Genomic DNA, 20,792 nt, shown 5'->3' on the forward strand with positions numbered 1-20,792 from the left:
TTAAAATGGTGGGTTTTTCTCCTGGATATATGGCAATGCCCAGTGCTTCTTTCTGGCTTCTTGTTCTTGGGATCTTGAGGAAGACTGTAAGCACGCCGAGTAACTGATCTTCTCTAGAAATGGAGAACAGATGTGCCCTTCTATGGCCTCCTCACTGACTGAAACCCCATCTCCAATACTTGGAATCTAACAATTCTTTGACTACCTTCTTGCCAAGAGCTTGCCTGAGCTGAATTTGCTGCGCTGGGGGCTGCCTTCTATGTTCTGATCGTTCTAGGAACACTGCACTGTGTCACGTGGAGCCCCCACACTGCTGAGGGCTTGCTCAAAATGAGACAGACCATTCTGAACCCCCATTGTTGATGGCAGCAAATGGGGCAAGTCTCCCAGCACTGGGGGGGTCCAGGCCTCTCCATCCCTACACGGTTGGAATCACTGCTATGTCACAGGGTTTAATTTTTTATTCTACCCACCAGCAGTGTACTTTGTGCACTCACTATTTCAAAATGAATCCGATTATATTTAAAATAGGTTTTCCAAAGAAACCTTATAAAGGCTATTACAATTATTGGCAGATTACATTACTAAACTATCGTCATAGTCAAATGTATGAATTAGGACATGGGACGCTAACGCAGTGAATCTGAATTATCTCTAAATGAAGGCATCCTGATGTCATTTCAGGCGTTTACCCTTCTTCCTATACAAATAGCCTCGTACCGTGAGTAAGATCAGAGTACATACAAAAACTGTCATGACGTTCTATGTCTGTCATTTACAGAAAGTGCATTTCTGTGCACATGCACAGGTACGTACATACCCACACACAACTTCTATCCTGCTTAAATTACTCGGTGTGTTTGTATCTACCTACCCATACATACATATATCATTTTAAAAATAAAGAAAGGATTGGTGCCATGAGAACATCAGGAGTGTGATTTCCTACTGCTTTCAGGGACCAGCTGCAAACAAGTGGAGTAATCCGCTACCCGCCGGATATGGCTTGCAAGTGCCTGAAGGAGCCCCTCTCTGAAAGCCCTCCAAGTTACCAGCAGGTAGTCGAATGACACATCAGTGAGGTCATCACTTACCTTCGCGGTCCTGAGGAAAAAGGAGCCATTCGGGTACATTCTGCCGGGTTTGGAAAAGGCCTGGGCATGTAAAACTACCTACCGACCCCTGGGACGACGAGCACGGCCTGTTAGGAGCAGCCGAAGGGAGAGAACCGAAGCCCAGGTGCTCGGGGAGAGGCCCGGGCCGCACAAGGGCAGGAGACTGCAGCAGGCAGCAAAGAGCCCCCGCTCTGCAGCTCGCCCCGCCAGTCCGGCCGGAGTTGCCGCTGGGCTTTACCGCGCAGCCCTGCGGAGCCCACGTCCTTCCTTAGACGCAGCACCGGAAGACCGAATGGGATTTCTCTTCCTACGCTGGCGCTGACAACGAGAGGAAAACCCAGAGTCCACTCCTCTGAAGTCGAAGCACATGAAGAAATTGTCTAGGAGGGGAATCAAACCATCATGAGGTAGTAGCTACCTTGTGAAGGTGAATTTGAGGACGAACGTTTAAAGTGAAGACAGAGCCTATGTATCAGACGGTGAAGTGAGGTCTGCCCGTGTCTAGATCAAGCACCAAGAACATCTTAAAGGCAATAAAATACGAAATAGAACACACACAAGAAAACTAAAAGGACTTTAGTGCACTTAAAACCTTGATTTGCCTAACTCTCAAGATTTATTGTTCAATACGTTTGGGTTTAAGAAGATGGTAATCCATGTAAATATGCGAAAGACCTTGCGGATCACGTACTTACAAATCAAAGCAAAATATATATATATTAAAATCTTCACCAAGGAGCCATCATCCAAAACCCCACGACTATCTAATGATGACCACACACAGTGTTCTACAACGGAAGGCGGCCGCTCTTGTCAGGAAGTCACACCGACATCTCTCGTTTACGTATAAACCCTTGGAACCTCTCCGGGGCGGGGGCGGGGGCCGTGGTGCGGGGCTCACCTGGAGGATGGACACGGTCTGAGAGAAGTGATGCTGCTCCATGGTCGAAGTGGAGTAGAGAGCTGCCAGAGGGTGATCGAATTTCTGCAGGTAGCTGTTACTGAAGCCCCGGTGGTCCAGGTCGTGACACAGACACGCGATTAGCAGTCCTTTGCGCTTCAAAAAAATAACACAGTGCACAGATGTTCAAAACAAAGAAATGGGTATGAAGAGAGTCACAGCTTATCACTCCTACCATAGGGATAGGCTCCTGCCATTGCAACAGCCCACATCCTTAGGAATTGTTGAAATTCCAGATAATCTACCTTCTTTTTTATCCTCTTTCTTTGTTTTTCTGTTTATGAACATGACAATCGAATTATTCTTGAGTTTTCTGGCTCAACTCTGGGGAAAAGTGTAGGTGGTATCAGATTAATGCAAATGTTCCCAAGAATTACAGATAAAACAAATCTGCACAAGGAGAGGACAGTTTCAGTCCTTCATTCAAAAATCATTCAACGTTAAATTTCCAATGCTATTGCTACTACAGATAAATAAAGACTACAACAGGTAAATCATAGAGCTGTGACAAAATGGCAAATTGTACAGAGAAAGAGAAAAAGCAGAGCAGGCGGCAGCAGGTGAAGTGTTCAAGCAAAGAGGGCCACAGAGAGTCCACGTGAGCAGACCGGAAGGTGAAGGAGAGAAGCCGAGGAGGCTGGGGGGGGGGGAGGGGAGAGGCAGCACTAGCCCCTGCAGGTGAGCCTGGCCCAACTGGCAGGGGATCAGAGGGTGGCGGGGGCTGTGGGTCGAGGACGGGTCACAATGGCAGAAATGGGAGCTGACGATCTTCGAGGCCTTATTTTCTGTGGGAACCGGGGAAGGACTACAACAGGGTTTTAGCAGAGCAGTGATACCTTCTAACTTACATTTTTAAACAAGATTAGCACGCACCCAATTGTACTGAGAACAGACTCCAGGAGGGAAGAGAGAGTGGTGAGGAGGCTTTTGCAGTAATTCAGGCAAAAGCTTAGACCAGAGGCAGCCCTGGAGGCTCAGAAGACTTGATTAAATCTGGCTGAGTTTTACAGGCAGGGTCAACAGGATTTTCTGACAGTCTGGGTATGAGCCAAAGGGAGACCAAGGAAGGGAGGGAAGGGAAGACAGGAGTCAAGCATGGCTACAAGGTGTTTTGCCTTGGAAAGTGTAGGACCGTCATCAACTGAGATGGGGACAGTTGTAGGTGAAAGAGGTTGAAGGAAAGGGGTCAAGAGTTCAGTTTTAGATTGAGGGGTTCAGGGGAGATCCTGAGGTAATGGTTGTCTATTTTAGCCTAACCTTCTTGGGGGGGGCAGGTCTCAGCTGAAGAAAGAGAGGTGTCTGTGTATATGGCATTTTGGGCCACAAGACTGAGCCCACTAAAGTTGTTGGTTGAGGTTGGAGGAGGCCAAAGGTCTGAGCCCTGAAGTATTCCAACTTTTAGAAGTCTGAGGGAAGAGGAACAGCAACTCCCCCCCCCCCCAATAACAACCCCCAAACCTGTGTGACCAGAAGAAACCAACAGTGTTGGGTGTCCTGGAGCCACGTGGAGACAGTGACTAAAAGAGCTGAAATGCAAGCACTGACCCTCAGTGGGCAAGGTGCAGGGCACTGGCGACCTGGCCCAGGGCATTTTTGGGAGGTGGGGGAGGAGACTGATCCAAGTTGGTTGCAGAGAAAAAGAGAGGAGAGGAATTGGAGCCAGCCAGTAGGGCAGCTCTTCCTTGGGTTTGTGGCAAGGGACGGCTGAGAAGTCAGGAGAGAGCTGAGTGGAGAGGCAGATCAAGGGGGTGTGTTATGATGGGGGGAACAACAGGACCCTCCATGCAGACAAGACAGTCCAGCAGAGAACATGTTGATGGAGGAGAGGGAGGGGAGACCTGCTAGGGCAGGTCCTCTGAGGGGTGGAGGCAGTGCACAAGGTCAGCTGAGAGGTCAGCTCTTGGGGGGAGCCTGGTGAATGTTCTGGTGAGTGTGTGAGGGCAGAGCCCACAGAGGGAGATGCTGACAGGCAGGACAGGCTCTGCAGAAACCTCACAAGTTTAACTGGATGCTGTGCCCTGAACCTTTCCGATCCTCACTGAGCAGAATCCGTTTCTCCTGCAAACCTAATGGGCAGGGAGGCCTCCCAGGCCACCAGCACCCGTTGGCTGCTGGTGTTTGCACGGGAACTGTCCTGCAGGCTTGGTGGACTGAGGATAACTGAATTAGCTACGTTCTGAGTATTCTTTTGGTTTGGGTTGTTCCCATATTTTCTGCTGTTGTGTTAACCATGATGAATCTCGTAAGAAATTTCAAGGTTTTAAAATCTTGCACAATAGGTAAAAGCTATTATGTACATATCTTTCCAATCTTTTTTACCTATTTTATTTTTATTGACATGATGTTCAATTGTTTTATTAAAAGTATGCCAGAATCAAGCATGTGAAAATAATTTACGATGTGAAGAATTATCTTTGTTAATATACCCCTTTAGCAAGATCAAATCATAATTTTTTTTCAAAAAAATATTTTATTCATTTATTTGAAAGAGAGAGAGAGACAGAGAGAGACAGAGAGAGCACGAGTGGGGGGGAGCGACAGAGAGAGAGGAAGAACCAGACTCCCTGCTGAGCAGGGAGTCCAACATGGGGCTGGAGCCCAGGACCCTGGGACCATGACCTGAGCCGAAAACAGATGCTTAACCGACTGAGCCACCCAGGTGCCCCTCAAATGATAATTTCTAATAGCTCTCTCAGAGATTCAATATCCTGTTTAAAAATTTTATTTTAAATTTTTACACATATTATTTTGGGATTATTTTTAGCCAAAAGGACCTGAGTTTTTGTGAAAACACCATGATATAATTCTAAAGATGACTTAGGAACTTAAATGAGAGTTAATTTGTAGCCACAAAATTTTCTCACTTATCTTAAAAATTTCCATTTTTGAATGTATATTTCAATGTAATTTGAAAGTATGATTTCCATAGCTGTCAAAGTCACACACTATCCTATGGCAAATAAGACAATGAAATTGCTTTCTTAAAAGGAACTAAATGGAAAAAATGCTGAATGTCTCAAAAATATGGGATTCAATGGAATGGAAAATCAGAATAATTTATATGAAAAAAGAACACACTTCATCTTTTTTTGGTAATAAATAAGAAGTTGTTAGGCTAACTCAGCCCTACCAAGAGACTATTCATAAAAGAAGGAAAAATTTCGACTTTTTAAAATAGTACTTTTGTTTTTCCTACAATGCACCTTCCGAGTTTCCTGCCCAAATTGTGAATTTGGTCTGATGGGATGGAAGAGGCACAAGACTGGCCCTGAGGAGCGCTGGGTTCTAGTGCAAACACGCCCTTAAGAGAAGCACAGCTTCCTCATCTCGGTGATGAGGAAGCCCCTTCTCTGCACGGTCAACACGTCCTCTGAAGCAGTATACCAGATGTAGGGAGGAGAAGAGGGGGGATTCAGGTCGGCTTTTTGGGAGGCATCGCTGGGACCATGTGGGGAGAAGACACGCTTGGCGGTGGGCATCACTGAGTGCTGGGCTGGACATGGTGGGCCCAAATCTCTGAGTGTGTTACCAGCTCTGGGCACATCAAGGCGGAGAAGTCAGGGAAGCCTCAGAGCCCACTTGCTCATGGGACAAGAGATCAAATACACATATATGTCTTAACTGTACTTAATGATTCAATGCTGTGGTTTCTCAAATCAGCAGGATATGTCTACATTACCCAGGGCACAGAGCAAGGAGAAAAGTAGATTTTGTTTACCTAACAAAGACTTTCAGAAGGCAAAAGTTTTCACAGGGAAAAGACACTATTAAACTAGTGTTTCCTTGGGGGAATATTTTGGTGAAGTTGGGATTTCTGTATCGATGTTTCTTATACAGAATGATACGACAAATACACGGGCACAGCAACTTTAAACGTGTGCTTGTACTAAATGTCTGACCTGTCCTGGAATCACACGTCACGTATCTGCATCGGGAAGGTGCTGCAGACACAGAGCATTTCAATCCACTCAGCTTATTTGAAATGGACAAAAAAAAGTGTGTGCATACCCACCTCAAGGTCGGTGAAGAGCCCGTGGTTGTTCTGGAGAATGGCGTACATGCAGTGTGCCACAGTGACGGCGTGTTTCCAGTTGTGATAAGGAACCCGCCGATAGTTCTTCTTCACAGACATAATGAAACGACACAACTTTTCAAGATCAAAGCTGTGTGGAAAAGAACGTGTTATGACAGAAACTGGTAAAGGCTCCAAACGTTCTAGCTAGCGCTCTGGTCTAAACGCATGCGTCTGTACCCACACACACGTGTGCAGAGACAGAGTCTTGCAGCGCTGGGCCCACTCACCACTTCCCTTCTATTCCTCTAGCCCGTGCAGAGAGGAAGGCTCTCGCGGAGCTTCAGATCTGAGGTGCTAACTGGCCTCCCAGGGGGCACACACCACAATCGGCGTGCGGTTGCCCGTCACTAAACTCCATCACCGTCCGCACCTTTCAAGCATTCCCCACATCCCACCACGCTCAACAGACAACAACACTTCATCACCCTGTTCAAGGGTGTTTTGAGCTTAGGTTTTCCCAAAAGCACACTGAGATTCACGAGCTGCAGATACGTATACCACAAGAATTTCCTGGATGAGTGACTATCCTTTCAAAATGGATCCGAAGTACTGTGACACACTCAAAATATGAAGTGGCAAATGGCCACACCACGATCCTGACACGTATGTGAAACAGCAGGACACGTCCGTACTACGCAACATTGGCACTGTGTTTTATTTTTATATTATCCTGTATTTCCACTCATTTAAGGCCCCAGCAACTCTCTCAGGGAACTTAAGGCTGCTTAAAACAAAAGTACATCAGTATAAAACAGGGCTCTTTGAAATACCAAGGAGATGAGAGCTCATAGAACTTCTAAAGATAAAGAATCTTTTTTTCTCCCACTGAAAATTTTCAAATGTCCTTGAAATATAAGGTATGTCATTTTAAGAGTTCCAACTGGTCAAACTCGTAACTGGTATCTAGGAAATAAGTGGAGTTAATCATCCTGTGTACATCCTTTCGAAGGAGCAATTCATAAAAGTCGCCGATAGAAGTAAGAGAAGACACAGAACTCAACAGCAAAGAGCGACAATTTAGTTCCAGAGCAACTAAGAGCCTCTACAAGCCACTTAATGATTCAATGAGTGAAAAAGGGAAAAAGAAAATTATTCCTTGCATTTTCAGTATGTGTGCTGAAGCTGTAAAAGGTTCAGCGGAAAGTCCTGAGAGGCCCCTAGGGCAGGCCACAGAAGGGAAGGCCCCACAGGGGAAGGGAGCTTCAGTGGAGCCACTAGTAGGAGGCCGTTTCCTTCACACCTGTCCTAACAGATACACAATGTAGGCTGAAAGCTGATGCTAAATTCAACGCATGTTTTCCAAAATGCACTTTCGGATGGTATGTAATTATGTGGAGCAGTAAGCCCTGCCTCTTTCTATTACACAGCCTAAGGTAATTTCCACCTGTGTTTTTGCCATCACCTGGTAGACACATGGTTGTTCACCAAGGGACAGCCACCCTGGCAAAAAGCTCGGCAGGCTGGAAGGGAAATCCAAGAAGGCTATCAATCTGTCCAATAATCTCAGCCTTTTTTTATTTAAATATTTTGAAAAAATTATTTATATATGGCATATTTCCAGATAATTATCAAACAAGAAAGTGACAAGGCATTTAGGCAGGGGGAGGAAGAGGTCATCTCACTCAACAGCTTCAGAAGGAACTTTTTAGGTCATTCATACCAGGATGTCCCACAGGACCGATGGACCATGTACACAAAAATTCCAGGCCACATGTTTTCAAAAGGACCAATGTCAAAGTGGAATCTGAAATGAAAAGAACACAAGGTTGAATAGTAAATACAATTAGCACAAACATAAAAACAAAGTAATTAAACTTTTTGTTGATTAAGACACTAAAAAAACACTGGGAGTTCAGCCATCCCTTTCCCTGTCTTCTCAGTCACATCTTTGTTGTATTTAAATGTTTCCAGGAGGAAATTCCACACATTCCCTTAGGAACTTAGCCCTTGCTTAATTTTCTATTAAACAATCTGTAAAAAATGATGTTGCGGTTGTTATCAGAGCAATGAAAGGGTACAAAATAACTTTCTTATGAATACTACACGTTTTACACGACTCATAGATGGGGTGGGGAGACAGAATCTTTTTAGAGTTGAAAATTATTCTATCTACTATTTAAGTCCAGAGGAAAAACTTCAAAAATACAATCATCCAAAGTTATTACCTATTCTTCATTTGCTAATTTAATTACTAACACTTAACCCAAATTAACACAATGGTAAAATATTAAAAGAAACCATGTTCCAGGGCGCCTGGGTGGCTCAGTCAGTGAAGTGTCTGCCTTCAACTCGGGTCATGATCCCAGGGTCCTGGGATCGAGCCCTGCACTGGGCCCGCTGCTTGGCACAGGAGCCTGCTTCTCCCTCCTCTCCCACTCCCCCTGCTTGTGTGCTCTCACACACTCTCTCTCTCTCCTCTCTGTCAAATAAATAATAAAATCTTGAAAGAAAGAAAGAAAGAAAGAAAGAAAGAAAGAAAGAAAGAAAGAAAGAAAGAAAGAAAGAAAGAGAAACCATGTTTCTCTAGTCATACTTCAGAGACCAAATGTGTGAGCTTCCACACCAAGCAATTCTCCAACCCTCTGCAGACTCCAACAGATGCCCTACAGTTCAGTTTACTTCTGACACTACCTGCAGCCAGTGCAGACCACATAGGTTAAGGGCTCTGTCCCACGAGATGCTCCCCTGACCCTCAATTTTAGATGCCAATAGCAAGTCCTGGCCACCCATGCTTCTGACCCTCGGCTATAAGTCAGAGGTTTCCACAAAGCCCACCTCTGGGTTTATGACGCACTGGAATAGCTCAGAACTCCGGGCACACTTTACTTACTACCTGCCAGTTTATCATTAGGGCTACAACTCAAGAGGCAAATGCAGGAGATGCAGAGGGCGAGCCGTGTGGGAAGAAGGGTGAAGGAGCTTTCATGCCTCTGTAGGGCAACCACCCTCCCAGCAGTGAATGTGCTCACCAACCTAAAAGCTCTCTGAACCCCTTGTTTAGGGTTTTTGGAGGTTCCACTGCATAGGAACATTTGATTAAATCACTGGTCACTGGTGATTAACTCAACCCCCAGTCCCTGTCCCCTCCCAGGAGGTCTGAGGGTGGCTGAAAATTACAACCCCCAAACCACACAGTTGGTTCCTTGGGCAACCAGCCCCCATCCTCCTACAGTCCTTCAATAGCATAACTCAAGTGTGGTTGAAAGAGGTTTGTGATGAATGAGAAAAGACACCTCCATCGCTCCAATCACTCAGGAAATTCAAGGGTTTTAGGAGCTGTGAGCCAGAAACTAGTTACAAAGACCAAATATTTATATTTCTTATTATATGACGATATGTACTATATATAAACAATCTGAAGATAAACTGAAGCAAATAAAAAAAGTCTTAAGCGTTTATTTGAGCAAAAATCCATTCGAATAGGGCAGTAACAAAGCATTAGTGTTTAGGAGCTCTGCTGAAGGAGAGAGCCTTGCACAGAGAGGGGGCAAGGGCACGGATGGGCAATCACTGACCGACTGAGGCTTCCAGGCCGGCCGGCTGTCTGTGCCCGCCTGGCTCTAGTGCTTCCGTGACATAACCTGCGGCATTCAGCCTCAGGTTTTGGTTTGCTCACGGGGGCTGCTCCAGCATCAGAGTCGCCTCCGTCTGACTGCCTCCTTGGTTAATTAATACTTCCAATTATAAGGCAGATATCAGCTCTGGGTTATTCCTGCAGAGCTGTAGTATGGAGTTAAATAGCGTTGGCTCGAACTTATAATGAACACGCAACCATCACAGGTCCCACCACCAGGAACTCACATATACGAGCACGGGATTTGAAAACAAAGTATGAAAGCTGCACTCATTATTACTCAATTCTAAAATTCAGTCTGTAAATTTAAGATTACATGGAAATGAAAACTTTCAGATCTCGGATATTCAACGCCACTTTCAGCATTAAGTGCCATATCCATGGTGTAAAGTACGCAGACTAACGAGGAAAGCTAACATTTAACTCATTTCAAAATGGTGTTGAGATTTTTTTTCTGATGATGGAGAAATGTGGCCTTCCCGTCCATGATCTCTCAGGAGATGTGGCGTTACCCGGGAAGGGACAATGGCAACAATGGAACCACACATGTGATATGGTGCTTGCAATTCTACTTCTGTACCCATGTCACTTAGGCTCAATCAAATGAAAGATCTGTTCCTGGAGAGATAGACAGGACAAGATCCTCACAATTCGATTTCCTTGCAGAGGCGCACGGGGAGGTTGAAGTGCATGAGGCCCTGCCACTCCTCCGCCGTACAAATGCTATGGTAGGACAGCTTCTCCATCGTCACCCGGTAAATGCACTCAGAATGACGGATTCTGTGATACATCTGGAAGGCAAATCCAAAAAACAAAACGTAAAATGAAATGAGTGTTTAAAGTAGTTAGGTCACTAAGAATCAGAACTAGAACTGAAAGCACTGCTCGGATCCATTAACTACTAGTACTATGATTTCCATATACGCAGAGGATGTTCACACATGTGCCTTTGAAGACACAAAATACGTAAGTTAAAAAAAATTGTATCTCCATTAAAAAAGACTTATTGACTTCTGCACCCAGACTCTGTCTCTGGATCATGAGATTCCTTGGTATTTATCCACTAGTCCCTTCTTCTTAGACTCGCAACCTCCAGAACCGTGAGAAATCGGTGTCTGCTGTTTCTAGGCCACGCAGTCTGTGGCACCCTGTTCCCACAGCCCAAACACATGGAGAGAGACTCCATCAGTCAGGAGTTAAGTTTTTTTCTATGTCTCCTTTTAAAAATATTTATCTTAATTCTTGGTGATGTCAGAGTCCTTTAGTCCACAGAGTCTCAGCAATGCTTGACCATGAAGTCCTTTATCAGTAAAAGAACTTTTGAGGCATGCCCGATAAATGTACAGTCCTTTAGCAATTACATGCACATGCACTGTGCGGATATGCTGCTTATATTAAAATAGAAACAGAAAAAGATAAAAATACGAAGTACTTTTAATATTTTCTTACTGAGCAAGATTCTTTATTCTTATTAGACAATTACCTATTTTATAATGAAAGCGCTAATTAAATGTATGTTATCAGCTGTCAGGTTTTTTCTTTAATAATTTGTGGGATGGTGATGTTAAGGTCTGGGTTCAGTTTGATTTATTTCAAGACTTAGAGATTCTCAGTTACACTATTTGAGAAAAGATACGACAAAAACTATGTGGATCCAAACGGAATAAAGGACTGGCTATTCTTAAACATCACGCTTATAGTTTTGTTCCCTAGCCACTAATGTTTTTGGCTTAAATTCACATAACTTTCCATTTCCCCTGATGCCAGTTAATCCTGCAAATGAATTAGCTGCATCTTTATATATTATCCACCAGGTTCAAAACCAATGAAACTTAATGAAACTCTTCATGAGGAAGATTTTAGTAAGTTAAAAGCTGTTCCACAAAGTCAAGTCATAACAAAGATTCCTTTTTAAAGGAAGAAAGAGGTAAAAGGGAATAAAGAACAGATTTTAAAGCAAAGACTATTACCAGGGATAAAGAAGGATTATTTCAAATGATAAAGGGATGCATATGTCAAGGGGACATAATGTTCCTAAACATCAGTTGGTTTTCAACAGGTGTGCAGAGGCAAGATGGTGGAGAAAGGATAGCAAATGTAACAAACAGTGTTGGACCAACTGGATACTCACATGCAAATAAACAAACGCATGATGACCCTTACCTTGAACCATATGCAAAAATTTACTCACAATGGATCACAGACCTACATGTAAAACCTAAACTTCTAGAAGAAAACACAGGAGAAAATCTTCGTAACCTCAGGTTAGGCAAACATATATTTGATACAATGCTAACAGCATGATCATAAGAAGAAAAAAACTAATAAACTGGACTTCTTCAAGATTAATAACTGCTCTTAGAAAGAAACCATTAAGAAAATGACAAGACAAGACAAACACTGGGAGCAAATATTTGCAAATAACTTCTCTGATAAATGTCTCATATCTAGAATACACGAAGAACTATCAAAACTCAGTAAGAAAACAAACAATTGCAAACAAAAATGAGCAATTTGAGAAGACACTTTACCAAAGAAGACACAGAGACAGCAAATGCAGGGGAACTGGAACACACATAGGGATGCTGGGAATGTACAGGGTTCAGTCACTTTGCAAAACAGTTTGGCAGTTTTCTAAACATCCCCCTAGCACCTGACCCAGCCACTCCATGTCTAGTTATTTACTCTATGGAAATGAAAGCATACACCATACAAAGACTTGTGCACAGATGCTCACTGCAGCTTTATTTGTAATAGCCAAAACCTAAAAACAGCTCAAATGCCCAACAACAGGTGACTAAATAGTTTATAGTATATCCGTTCAAGGGAATATACAATAATAAAAGGGAATGAACTATTTACCCATGCGATGCTAGGGATGAATCTCAAAATAACTGCGCTGAGTGAAAGAACCCAGACGAAAAGGAATACAGATTTTATGATTCCATTTATATAAGATTATTCTAGAAAATGCAAAGTAATTTATTATGGTGATGCAAAGCAGATCAGTGGTTCCCTCAGACTGGGGGGTAAAGATGAGGAGGGTCAGGAGGGAGGTATCTGAGGGGCAGCCTGGAACCCGTGACACAGGGGATGCATCGTGTCTCGATGGCAGTGATGGTTTCCTGGGCTGTGTGTACATGCACTTGTCCAACTGTAGACTCTAGACACACGTCGTGTACCATGTATTTCTAAACCTCAGGAAAGCTGCTTAGACATGTTCTGCTCCCAGTCTCTTAAAGGCCTGTGATAATGTGTATATGGGATCACGTGACAACGTGACAGCGACAAGGAGAATACTTGCAGACATCTGTTTTCCACGTGCTCTCTTCACAGGACGAGTTTATTTGGAAAAGCAGCTGTTTTCTTATTCAGTGTGAATGTCACTTGTGATTCCAAAATCAGATTAAATACTGTTTATTTGAATATATCTTCCAAATAATGAAATATTGACTGTACTTTGTCATCAGAAAAGACTGGCACACTTGGAACATTTACCTTTTTTGTGAAAGATGAAATGTGTAACAATGTATGAATTCAACAACTATTCCGAGTACTTTGCCACAAGCAGCAAATGCGTGGGCAGCACAATGTAAACAGAAACCCATTTCAAAGCTACCTTCGTAACTGTGAATTGTGTGGACCAACTGGTACACAATCCCTCTTCTCATATGGTTGAAGAACACCTGGATCAGGTTAAAAATGTCAAGACGGAATTCCTGTTAACTTATTCATGACTTTTCAGGGGTGTTATTTTTCTTGTTTAAATTTGGGTTTCGTTTGGTACAAACATTTAATCTAGTTTGCATCCAGGTTCTGTGATGTGACACTCAGCAGGTTAGAAGAGTTTTGGACCCACGGAGCCAGCTCCTCTGAGCCAGACTGAGTTAACTCAAGAGTGTCTACACTGACAGTTATGCATTCTTCAAGGGACACATGGAGACCTAGATGGATTTTAAGAGGACCGATTTCTACCTCCTTAACTTTCACACATACTCGGACCTAAAAAATGACTTTTGTCCCCCTCCCATTTCAACATAAACCCTTCCTCAAATTGCTCTAGAACAAAAACCTCTTGAAACAAAGGGAAATATAAAATATGGTATCAATGAGGTTTAACAGTGGATTCTAAAGTTTTGATAAAATATTGAAGGTGATGAATCTAAATAAATCTTCAGCTGGCAGATCATTTAAAATAACTTTTGATGACAGACTTATCAATACTTTCTGGCATCTTAGCTCAGGTGGAGTTTGAATTAAGAGAAATTGTTATAATAAAATTCTTTCGGCTATTTACTCATTAATGAAAGCAATTTTTAGGGCTTCCTCAAAAATCACTCAATGAGTAGGAATAACATTGTTGCTGACAGTGGGAATCCAATTCCTCAATGTCAAAGAACAAAGTTCCAAGGATGGAAAGGAGATGGCCAGAAGGAGTTCAGTGGTGTGAGACAGGGGGTGTCAGTATATATCTCCAGGAGAGAGAGAAAAGAATGATGGCAGAGGCGTACAGACAAACTTTCTTCCAAAATAGTGAAAAAAAGAGGGAAAGCACTTCAGAGGAGAAACCTGGCAGACACCGCCTTAACCAAGTGATGAAGCTAACGTCACCAGTGAAAGGATGTGTGCCTGCTAACGGGACATGATGGGATACACCACTCTGCCATTTTCCTGTCAAAAATTATAACCTCAATATAATCATGTGGAAATACCAGACAAGTCGAAATTAAGAAGCATTCTACAAAACAACTGGTCTATACAGTTCAAAAATACTCAGGTCATGCAAGGCAAAGAGTAAGGAATGCTTCCAAATTAAAGGACACTAAAGAACTTCTCAGTTTAGCTAACAGTACCTGGTACCTGTTCGGGGCTGAATTATGTTCCCCACAATTCGTATGTTGAAACCTTAAAGCCCCAGCACCTCAGAATGTGACACATCTGCACACAGGGCCTTGAAGGAAGAGATTAAGGTAAAATGAGGTCACCAAGGTGGGCCCGCATTGAATATGACCAGTGTCCTTACAAGAAAAGGAGATTAGGATGCAGACAGGCACAGAGGGAAGACAATATGAAGACACAGGGAGCCGAAGGCCATCTACAGACCAAGGAGAGAGGCCTCAGAAGAAACCAAACCTACTGACATCTTGGACTTCGGGTTGCCAGAACTGTGGCAAAATAGCTTTCCGTTCTTCAAGCCACCCAGTCTGGGGTGCTGCTGATGGCAGTCCTCACACACTAATACAGTAGCAATGTGAATTTCTGGACTCTTAAGTTATGCAGTGGAGAATAAGATGATGTACCTGTCTTGAGAAAGTACAAGGTGAAGTATTTAGGGGTTATGAGACATCTTGTCTAAAACCTACTCTCAAACGGATCAGAGAAATATGACATCTATGAATGAGACAGGGAGAGAGAAGAAAGAAAGAATATCAAAGTAAAAAGGGTAACATATCAATACTGGGGAGCATGGGGAAAGCTATAAGGGAATCTTCATATTACTTTTGCAACTTTGCTTTCTGTCCGAAGTTATTTCAAAACGGAGAGTGTAAAAAACTTACACTAAACTTAGTTTCATTCTAAAGTAGGTAAAACATACGCACGGGTATATTAACCATTTTTATTTTAAGCCACAGACATCTCATTAGGACATAATAATTTCCAATAATTTGTATTTATTTTTGATAATTACTCATCAAAATTTCCTAACATGGTTGCTTTGACCACATGTATCCTAATAGTGACATATAATATACCACCACAAGCCAAAATTAGTTTTTAACACTTATTATACATGCTTTAGATTATCTTAATTAATAAAACACACTTAAGAATAAAATACATTAGATCAAACTTTTGTGGGGTAACAGAAATACACATTCCGAGAGAGAAAAGAGCCTGCTGCTGTGTTCTTAGATGGACTGTCCTCAAGGGCACTCAAGCTGCTTCAGTAGTTAGATTCCACTGGACACACTTAAAACTCGATGAAAATCAATATTCAGGATATATCTGAAGTTACGTTCTCTGCAACTTTTAAACTAAACAAATGTAAGCTGTCAATATTTTTATTTATGAGCGAGAAACACAGGTATGGAAAATGTTTGAAGGAGAAAGTATGTGACAGCTGCATGAAGTAACAAGAAAGGTGTGTATGTGAGGGCACGCCGTGACACGGCGGGGGGGGGGGGGTTCCTACGGAGCAGCACCAGCCCAGCTGTGCACCGTTACCCCCAGTCATCAGAGCATTATTTTTTGCCATTTTTCTTCTGATCCTCTCTCAGCTGTTTCCATTAGCTACGTGGTTGCTCCTACGTAACTGGAGGTTCTGTTTCCAAAAAGGCCGTTTTTCTACATTAGGAAGGTGTTAACTCCCATTTACGTTGGTTTAGCTTTAAAAAAAAGGTGAATAAAATTTTCCCTGAGTTCAGAATACCAGTAATATCACTACAGGATTACTAGAGTTTATAGAATACTAGATGTTTTACTCAACTCTCTGAAAGTGCGGCTTCATAAGACAGATGGAACTTCACGTATGAGGCGGTGACCAGGGCAGACGTGCCGCCAGTCCAGCGAGCGGACACCTAGAGCGCGTCCGACCCGCGTGCCGAGCGGCTGCCTGGCTCGGGCTCACCCGGGAGGCCGTCCTGGGCGGTGTTCACACAGGAGTCACTGCTCCCTTTGTACAAGGCTCTCAAACGCACTGATATGACAAACAATAAGGGTTTAGGTCACGTTTTCCTTACTCATTCCAGCAGACACCATGAGACACAAACCTTCTGTTCCAACATTTTACCTTTATATTAACCTCATTCTTCTTTTTAACAAATTCACACCTTGAAACAAATGCTAGTATATTAGAAGATATTTTTCCCCCAAGCATTTTAAGACATTTCCTAAAATACGTACCACCAGGAATCACTATTTCTGGTGTATGAGGAAAAAATGAAAACAAACAAACAAAACCCACCCTTTCAACTACTTTATTTAAAAAGTTTCAAAGCTGATACTGAGTATTAAAAAAGATATTTAAAAAAGCATCACTTACATTGGCACAGTGTAAGGCGAGAGCACAAAAGACGGCGAACATTTTGAAGTTGTTTTCGTCCGTTTTCGAGAAGGCACTGCCGCTTATTTTGTTAACCATCTGCACCACCCCGATCACGCTGCCTCGGCTCACGATGGGCATGCACAGGATATTCCGGGTGGTGTAGCCCGTGTACAAGTCCACCTCTCTGTGGCCACGTGCAGGACACACACACACACACACACACACACACAAGAAAATAAACGATACATTCTACCAGAAATCTCAACTTAGTTTTGGCATTTACATGCTTCTATTACCAATAACTGTAAGGGAACTGTTGAGCTTCTAAATTCAAGGACAATGTGACATTTGAAAGTGTTTCATCAAAATTTCTTCAAAAATATTCTAACTAATTTGTTCTTTTATTTGCAAGAGTTTTTCAGAACAGTCTCTTGGAGGCTTTCAGCTTCTCATTCGGGTTTTATGTATCCACAGCATTATTAAGTAAACACAAACTGGATGCGGAGGAAAAATATAATAAATTCGATAAAGTAACATGTTCCTTTGAACTTGGTCATATGTTATGAGAGATGTAACTTGTTAATAAACACATTTAACAGGAGTTGTCACTTTGGGAATTTAGAGCAGGGGTCAGCACAGGACAGCCTCTGGGCCAAACCAGCCCTCTCCTGTTTTGTAAACAGTTTTAACGGAATACAAGGGCACCATGCTTGAATTGACTGTCGCCACCCTACAACACAGCGAGGACTTGTGACAGAGACGTTATGGCCCCAAATACTTACTATCTGATCCTTAATAGAAAATCGTGCTGACTCCTGATTTAGAGAAAATATTTTTTGCAAATAGGACTCAGTTCCATAGCCACAGCTATGTACCTAAAGGCAGCTGGTGAGACGGTGGTCATTTCTGCCTGGTCTTGAAGTGTTTTGAGACCATCCATCCTGTAGCAGGTATCAGCGGTTCAGCCCTTTCCACTGTAGAGTGGATTCTGGGGTATGCACAGACCACATTTTATTTATCCACTCACCAGTTAATAGATATTATTGTTTTGTTAATAGCCAGTTTTTGGCAACTGTCAATAATGCTGTTTTGAAGATCTGCATACAGATTTTTGTGTGGACAGATGTTGTTTTTCTTGATACCAGGAGTGGGGCTGACTGAGTACAGTAAGGATATGCTTAGCTTTACAAGAAATTGGGCAACCCTGTTTTCCAAAGTGGTTGTACCATTACACACTTCCATCAGCGAAGTGTGTGAGTCCAAGTTTCTCCACATCCTTGCCAACACTTGTTAATGCCACTTTTTGTTTTTTTTAAATTTATTTATCTGTTTGGGGAGTGGGGAGCGGCAGAGGGAGAGGGAGTGGGAGAGAATCCCAAGCAGACTTCATACTCAATGAGAAGCCTGACGTGGGGCTCGATCCTACGACCCTGAGCCACCCAGGCGCCCTGCTAATGCCACTTTTTAAAAACTGTATCCATTCAAATTACTGTGTAGTGAGATCTCATTGTCAACTTTCTGTCTCCCCCCACATCAAACATCTGTTTGTGTGTTTAATGGCCATTCATGTATCTTCTTCTGTGAAATGTCTGCTAAAATGTTGGGTCCTATTTATTAAATTAGGTTATCTCATTATGTTAGGAGAGTTGTTTACATCTTCTGGATCCAAGTATTTTGTCAGACACATGTTTTGCAAATACTTTCTCACAATCTGTTGCTTGCCTTTTCATGTTCTTAAAAGTTGACCCATAAAATTTTTACATTAGAGTTTTAAATGATATATAATAGTTTCAATATTTAAGCACTAAAATAACAAGTTTGTTTTTTGGGAAAAGAAACCTGAGACCTTCTGCATACTCTTAATTTACTGATAAGGTGTATCACTGGGATATGTGTTTACATACAAGTTGCACATATTTGACACTAATCAAATTTCTGAAAAAACTTCTTATTGTTTATGCTATTTAACTGCGTCTTAAAGTAAACCAAATGTTTGAATTAATGGAACAGAACTGTCACAATATCTGAACTACTACTCCCTACCAGTCACAGCATCAGTCTTGAGACTTCCAATTTCTAGAGATTTATTAAGATCAGATTATATAATTCGGTTCCTAGTTCTCCAAAGAAACTCAAAACAAAATAAAAAATCTTTATAAGCCATCTAATATGCAACTTTAATAATATCCAGTAAAAGCAGCAACTTCATGTCAGATAAAGTTGCCAGATCTCTTATGAGTATTTTCTCTAATCTTATCAAAACAAAAACAAAAACAAACAAAACAAAAAGCACCCTAGGCATTATTGTACCATTTTAAAGATGAGGAGACAGCAGCTCAGTGAGACTAAGTAACTCACTCCAGGTCACTCTAGGCTAACAAATGACAGAACTGGAATTCACAAGTAGGTACTTTCATCAGGAGGTGTTACTGCTTGGTGGGGTAAGTCTGATGGAGAACGTGCCCAGGACAGAATGATTAACAATATAACCAAAACAAAAGCAGCCTTGCAAACTTAAACTCTTCCTGTATAGATGTTTTTATAACATTTAATGTCTTATAGCTGGATACCATTAATGGTTTAGAGCCTATCATTTTAGAAATAGCTCGAAACACCGAGTACTGATAATAGATTTGGTTCAAGGACAGTGTAAGCGAGCGCCCAGGAGGAAGGTGCTAACGGACCTGGCACGTGTGCAGCTGGGGCTCCAGCACAGAGCCTGCAGCCAGACGGGACATGACGTCAGTCTCTACTGATGGGGGCACAAACGATTTCTTACCTGTTAAAGCGTGGGTCTGCATAGGCATCTGGAATGTTCAGGACTTCCCCTGTTCTTGCTACCTGACCGGCGATTCCTTTCTCAATTGAAAATCTGCAGATATAAAAGACAGGGACATGCTGATTAAAATACAGATGTTGTAAAATTACTTGAAACATTTCATTACAACTTAATATTAAAGAAAAAAGCTTTGTTTTGTTTTAAATACTTGAATATTATTCGAAATCCTCTTATTACTATATAACATGTAAAGGTAAAACAGAGAAACACTGCACGGTAATCACTGGAGAAGCTTGTTTTAAGATATAATCCACAATACATTAAGTTATACTGGATCACAAACTGAAATTGAGAAATTAACTAGCACTCTCCTCTACTGACTAATGATAATCCTTTGTATTTGCAAAGTACCTTATAATTTACAATATGCTTCAACATAAATTTTTATTATTTATTTTTATATTTTTATTATTTATTTATTTCTCCACGCCCAACATGGGGCTTGAACTCATGACCCTGAGATCAAGAGTCCCATGCTCTAACGACTAAGCCAGACAGGTGCCTCTCAACATAAATTTTCTTAATTAACTCTCATTGTGGTGGGAACAGAAGCCCATACGGGTTCAGTAACCTGCCAACATTCCTAAAAAGTTAGTGGCACAATAAAAACAAGGATGCAGGTCTACACTAGTGTATTTTCCACCACACATATAACCAAACTTACAGGTTATGTCTGATCTGAGATACTAGGCAGGACTGGGACTTTAAGTCTTTGGCAACACAAGCACTATATAAAAATAACATAATTTACAACTTCTAGTATCTTTGCCTTCTCTAATTCATTAAATTTAGAAACAGTCAAAATATGAGCATTATTTGATTATACTTAATTATACTTTGATATCTGATATCAGCACTTTCTTTTATAAATATATTCTCATTTTGTAAATAGTTTTCTCATTACAGCATCATCATAGTACACGCACTCATTACAAAATTAGTTAAGAAAGAGGTCTACAGTCCACAATATCTACAGTTTTCAATAGCTTGAAAATGATTTCCAAAATATTACATTTTCAACATTATAGGAAATAACTATTATTGAAATAAAGCTCAACTTTAAAGAAAAAAAACCAAAAGATGGTTGACACAAAAAGAATTAACTTTCCTAAAACGCCAGAAAGTGAACCCAACATTGCATAAAAAGCAAGCTTGTTTCGTCCTGTTTTTCTTGTGCTTTGAA

The 20,792-nt window shown here is 41.9% G+C and overlaps 1 protein-coding gene across 1 annotated transcript in view; it reads right to left on the reverse strand.

The window, feature by feature from the left end:
• The window catches only part of PDE10A (phosphodiesterase 10A), a 285,459-nt gene that overhangs the window by 41,968 nt on the left and 222,699 nt on the right, over positions 1 to 20,792 (reverse strand). The window contains exons 12-17 of the mRNA XM_045805465.2: positions 19,550 to 19,642; positions 16,768 to 16,954; positions 10,374 to 10,516; positions 7,812 to 7,895; positions 6,089 to 6,239; positions 2,017 to 2,172 (exon numbers count right to left, since the gene is read on the reverse strand). Of these exons, the coding sequence (XP_045661421.2) occupies positions 2,017 to 2,172; positions 6,089 to 6,239; positions 7,812 to 7,895; positions 10,374 to 10,516; positions 16,768 to 16,954; positions 19,550 to 19,642 (814 nt within the window). The remainder of the gene's footprint in view (positions 1 to 2,016; positions 2,173 to 6,088; positions 6,240 to 7,811; positions 7,896 to 10,373; positions 10,517 to 16,767; positions 16,955 to 19,549; positions 19,643 to 20,792) is intronic.

The sequence above is a fragment of the Ursus americanus genome, chromosome 11 (assembly GCF_024610735.1).
Source record: "Ursus americanus isolate L20-20 chromosome 11, mUrsAme1.1.p, whole genome shotgun sequence".
Classification (NCBI taxonomy): Eukaryota; Metazoa; Chordata; class Mammalia; order Carnivora; family Ursidae; genus Ursus; species Ursus americanus.